This window comes from Emiliania huxleyi (genome assembly GCF_000372725.1).
Source record: "Emiliania huxleyi CCMP1516 unplaced genomic scaffold EMIHUscaffold_51, whole genome shotgun sequence".
Taxonomy (NCBI): domain Eukaryota; phylum Haptophyta; order Isochrysidales; family Noelaerhabdaceae; genus Emiliania; species Emiliania huxleyi.
Genome location: NW_005198167.1, coordinates 574,558 through 579,515, shown reverse-complemented (window position 1 = coordinate 579,515; position 4,958 = coordinate 574,558). Strand labels below are relative to the sequence as shown.

Below are 4,958 nucleotides of genomic sequence, written 5' to 3'. Positions count from 1 at the left end.
GTGCGCGCGCGCCGTCCTGCAGCGTCGCCGGCCGCAGGCCAAGGAGCTCGGCTCCTCGAGAGCACCGACGGACGACGATCGGCTCCTCAGCAGTGGGACGCCGAGCTGGAGGCTCGGCCCGGAGCTCGCGCGGGCACGTGGAGCTTTCCGCTCGGGCCAGCAGGAAACGGGCGCCCCGCACAGCGACGCCCGCCGTAGAGTGCCGAGAGCTCGGCTCGACGCGAGCGCCGAGGAAAAGCGATCGGCTCCGCAGCAGTGGGAAACCGAGCTGGAGGCTCGGGCGGGAGCTCGCGCGAGCACATAGCGAGGTGCGTGCGCGGCGGCGTGACACAGGTGAGCGGGCAGCTGGCGCACATTTCGACTGTGGGAGCTGCCAGGAGTTTGCTCTCTCCGTTCACACCCCTTTGCAGAATCAGCCAAATCGGCAAAATACCGGGTATTTTTGCGGGTATACCTGGAAAACCCCGGGTATACCTGGAAAATATCCTGCGACCGCCTGGGTATCGTGCCGATTTCCTCAATTTTGCGTCAGATTTTGCCCCAGACCAGCTCTCAGACTCAGGGAAACTCGCGAGTTTCCAGAATGGAGCACCAAACACCCTCTGTTTTCCCTGGAAATTTCCGGAAACGCAAAGTGCTGGGGACCCTCTGTTTTCCTTTTTGTTTGCAGGAAAAGCTTGTGCAGGCCAAAGGCTCCCCCACCCAAGAATTTTACAAGAACAACTCTCTCTCTCACACAGCAGACAGGCTCGACACAGGTGCGGACTGGCGCGTGCTAGCACTAACACAGAAAGAAAGAAAGAAAACAGACCACCCAAGGGAGGGATGGGAGGACCTAACACGGCAAACCAAGAAAGCGGGGGGGCGGCCAGCGGATCCCGGGTCCCCAAAAAGTTTTGTTTCGTGGAACCCCCACGGGAGTGCGGGTCAGGAGGCCCTAACGGCGGGAGGGGTAGGGGTGCCGCTGTAGGGGTGTGGAGGGGTCGGGAGGGCGGGAGTTTGGACCGTGACCTAAAGCCCTCCACCGGCCGGTAGAGGTGTCAGGCGGCAGGGCCCAGGAGGGGTGGGGGCTTGGAGGGCTGGCCAAAAGCGAGGCGTAGGAGGGGTCCAGTGGGCTAGAGAGCCCCCGGGATTCCCCAGGGTTCCACTTTTGCATTCATGAAGTGAGCTGGCGAGGAACTCCCAACGCCTCACGGGGTCCCCCGGGGGGGCGAGGGAACCCGAGATGCTGGGGCGAGCCTTGGCGAGACTGCGTCAGCGGCTCCCACAGCACTCAGCAGGCTGGAAGTACCTCGCCAGAATGTGATGTGAAGAAAAAGATTTCTACTGCAAAACTCTCTGAACACCGGGTACGGGACTGGCGCGCACTGGCACTAACACAGGTACACCTGTCCTCCCCGTGCGACCCAAGTTCGTTAGTACCACAAAAAAGAAAAAGACGTCGGGTCGGCCAGCTCGTTCCGAGGAGCCAAGTCCCAAGAGCAACCGACCGTCGGCAAAAAGAATTTGCGCCGGCGCGCCCGCCATGATTTGGCGCGGCGCGCCTACCAGCGGCAGTTGTCGAGGCACGGGAACGCTTACCCGGGGTCATCCTCTTGAGCCTGGTCGTCGCACGTCGCTCGTCGGCGCCGCGATGCCACGGTGGCGCATTCGACGTCGTCGGCGCGCTGCCCCGCGTTGACCCCGCCGCTCGTAGCGACGGCCGCAGGCCGGCCCACAGCGCGCCCTGGGTTCGGACTTTTTGCGGGGTATGGTATGGTACTCTCGCGCAACCCACCTCGAGACCATACCCCCCCCGCCTGCTGACAGACCCAGCCTCCCGGAGACCGGGGATGGGCGGTCAGGACCATACCCCCCCACCCTTTGGGCCGCGAGGGTACCATACCATACCCCGCAAAAAGTTGGAACCCTGGCCGCGCGCTGCACGCCCATCTCCTCTCCCTCCGGCCCGTCGACGCCGCAGAGTCGCTCTACGAGCTCTTCCTGGCCGAGGCGTCGGGAGGCTACGTCGCCCCACTCTCGGCGACTCGCCGCTCTCCCACGTCCCCCGCCGGCTCCGGCGCAGACTCGAGCAGCCGCCGCTCGCCCACCGGCGTCCTGCTGCAGCAGCTGCTCGCCTCGCTACCAGCCGGTGTCCACATCATCGCGGAGCGCGAGATCGTGTACGGCAGGCTGCTCGGCTCCGGCGGGTTTGCTGACGTTTACAAGGCCACGTGGATCAAGGACCGCGGCAGCTACGGCCTAACAGCGAGCGGCGGCGGAGCCGGCAGCGGAGGCAGCGGCAGCCGCTGTAGCTGCGCCGGCGGCGCTGCAAACGGAGGCGGCAGCGGAGGCGGCAGCGGCAGTGGGAGCAATGCAGGTGGCAGCGGGTGTGGGGCCGGCGCGCCGCGAGAACAGCCGCAGTTGCAGCAGTCGCAGTCGTCCTCCGGGGAGCCGGCAAGCGACAGCAGCGGCGGCGCCTGCGCCGGGGAGGGGCCGGTCCTGCCCCAGGTCCGGCTGGCGGTTGCCGTCAAGCAGCTGCACGCGGCGCCGCAAGACACGCGAGCCATGCGGTCGTTTTGCCAGGAGGTTGGGCTGATGGGCCGGCTCTCGCACCCAAATTTGGTGAGGCTATACGGCGCCACCGTCTCGCCCGACGGCTCCCTCGGCATTGTCACCGAGCTCCTCCCTCGCGCGTCGGTCTTTGCACTCTTGCACCCGAGGGGCGCGCGCGGTGCCGCCGGCGACACCCCGCCCCCCCTCCCCTTGGTATGGCGGCTGCTGCGGGGCTGCGCGCGTGGGATGGCGTACCTCCACTCCCTCAACCCGCCCATCATCCACCGGGACCTGAAGTCGCAGAACCTTCTGCTCGCCGAGGACTACACCTTGAAGGTCGCGGACTTCGGGCTTGCCTGCGAGTACCTCCGGTCGGACCACTCGCAGGCCATGTCGCGCGTCGGCTCGGTGCAGTGGGCGGCGCCCGAGGTGCTCTTGGGCGAGGCCTATTCGCACAAGTGCGACCTCTGGTCCTTTGGGGTCGTGTGCTGGGAGCTGCTCACCGCCGCGATCCCCTTCCACGGCCTCTCCGATGTGACGGTCGCCACCAAAGTTGCACTCGATGGGATGCGGCTGCCGGTGCCCACTGGAGCGCCGCGCCCGCTGCTGCGCCTCATGGTGCGGCGATAGCGACTACTGAACACTGACGGTCCCACCACGCACCGCCACTGCGGCAGCGGCACTGCAAGAGCGGCCCTCATCGCCTCTCGCAGGCGCGCTGCTGGGCTGAGGATCCGCGGAGACGGCCAGAGTTCCGCGCGCTCGTCTCCTTTCTCGAGGATTTGGCGGCCATCGCGGGAGCGTCGCCACCCCCGCCGGCGGCCATCTCCCCGCCTGTGAGCGAGCTGCGCAGCTCGCCGCTCGGCGGGGCGAGTGGACCCGCTGGAGCCGCGCGGGCGCTCACTGAGCCGTCGCAGAGGGAGGGCGGCCGGGAATGCACTCATTCACGGTTGGCTTTCTGTAGGCGCATTTGACTCTTGCGGATCTGAGCGGACCCTAAAGTCGCTCAGCACGCGTCGCTTGGCCCCTCGGATCTGATTGCCCGAGCCTCGTGCTCACAACTACGTTTGGGCAAGCCAGGAGGGCCCGGAGCTCATGTTTGTTTTGCTCGTGGCGTGGGGACATGCCCCCCATCCGTCTCTGTCATCTCTTGCGCGGTGGCACACCTGGGCGTGTCTGCGGTACTCGGCTCTACCTTGGTAAAAAAAAAGTGTGGAAAGCCACTGTGGCAACTGTGGCACTGCGCTCTGCGCCCCTCTGCGCGGGAACTGCGCCTCGTCTATATATTGGTACGGCACATGCTGCGCAACGCCACGTTCGGCGCCAGGAGCGTCGACTCGAGTACCACGATAGCCGCTCATCGGGTCGGCGGCGGGGTCCCCCCCGCGTCCGGTATACTCTTTCCTAATTCGCAGTGTCTGTGCGTCTCCGTCTGAGCCACTGAGGACCCGTGGAGGTCTGTGACTGTGTGTCGTGGCCAACACTGTTGCACAGACGGAGCTTGCACCGACCCATCGGCCATCGCGCATGTAAAACGCGCCCACACGCGCACACGCGCCACGCGCATTTTTTCTCGAGCGCGTAACACGGTGGCGAGCCTAATTGAAATTTTATTGCGATGACGCGACATGACCTTAAACGTTAAACCTACGGCTCTACCTGCAGTCGCACAACCTGTACCTGTATCGCTATCGGAGACCAGCGAAAATCAAAATTCCATTCCCTGGGAAGGGAATCCCTGCGCCAAGAGACCAACGGACCGAGGAGACCCTCTCGCCCTCGGCGCCCTCAAGGGCGCCTCGCCTCTATGCCACGGCGAGAGACTCGAGCGTCTTGAGGATCACGGAGCGCTGCTCCTTGTCTAGCGCCGAGAAGGTGAGGTCCGTGCTGCCCATGCCGCAGAGAAGGCCGCCGCTCAGAAGCTTGATCACGAAGCGCGCCGCATCCTCGTTCTCCTCCTCGATGGCGGCAGCGGCGGTGAACTCGTCCTTTGACCACCGGTTGGTAATGTTGCCCGAGGGATCCTTGGTGATGATCTCGTTCGGCGAGATCACGAGCTTGCGCGGGTCTGCGCGAGGGAAAGGCGGCGTCCATGGGCGGAAGAGTGAGGGCGTTTGAGGGACGACGCGCGCTCGGCGGTGTGGTGGAGGGGATGGGGGGGGGGGGGGGTCCGCTCCCTTTCCTTTCTCTTCTTTTCCCCTTTTTGTCCTTTTTCTTCTCCTTTTTTTCTCTCCCCCCCTTGCTTCTCCCCCCTTTCCTTCTCCTTTTCTCTTTTCCTCCTCCTTTCTCTTCCTCTCCTCCCTCTTTTCTTCGTTTTTTTTCTTTCTCTTCCTCCCCTTCTCGTCTCTTCGTCCTCCTCTCCTCCCTCTCTTCCTCTCGTTCCCTTCTCTTCCTCTCTCCTTCCTTTCTTCCTCCTTTCTCTC

The 4,958-nt window shown here is 64.5% G+C and overlaps 3 protein-coding genes across 3 annotated transcripts in view; 1 reads left to right on the top strand and 2 right to left on the bottom strand.

Annotated features, from left to right (window-relative positions):
• Positions 1 to 86: 86 nt before the first annotated feature.
• Positions 87 to 356, bottom strand: EMIHUDRAFT_311172 (hypothetical protein; the record flags this gene model as incomplete). Its single annotated transcript, XM_005766511.1, has 1 exon — positions 87 to 356. One exon carries the CDS (start codon positions 354 to 356, stop codon positions 87 to 89), a length of 270 nt encoding a protein of 89 aa, XP_005766568.1.
• Positions 357 to 2,502: 2,146 nt separating this feature from the next.
• Positions 2,503 to 3,509, top strand: EMIHUDRAFT_66624 (hypothetical protein; the record flags this gene model as incomplete). The annotated part of the gene is made up of 2 exons (XM_005766510.1): positions 2,503 to 3,153; positions 3,249 to 3,509. Coding segments are annotated over 2 exons (912 nt in total), but the record flags the coding sequence as incomplete, so codon positions are not given.
• Positions 3,510 to 4,340: 831 nt separating this feature from the next.
• The window catches only part of EMIHUDRAFT_464599 (hypothetical protein), a gene marked incomplete at both ends in the record, with an annotated part of 4,191 nt that continues 3,573 nt past the window's right edge, over positions 4,341 to 4,958 (bottom strand). The window contains one exon of the mRNA XM_005766509.1: positions 4,341 to 4,603. Within this exon, the coding sequence (XP_005766566.1) occupies positions 4,341 to 4,603 (263 nt within the window). The remainder of the gene's footprint in view (positions 4,604 to 4,958) is intronic.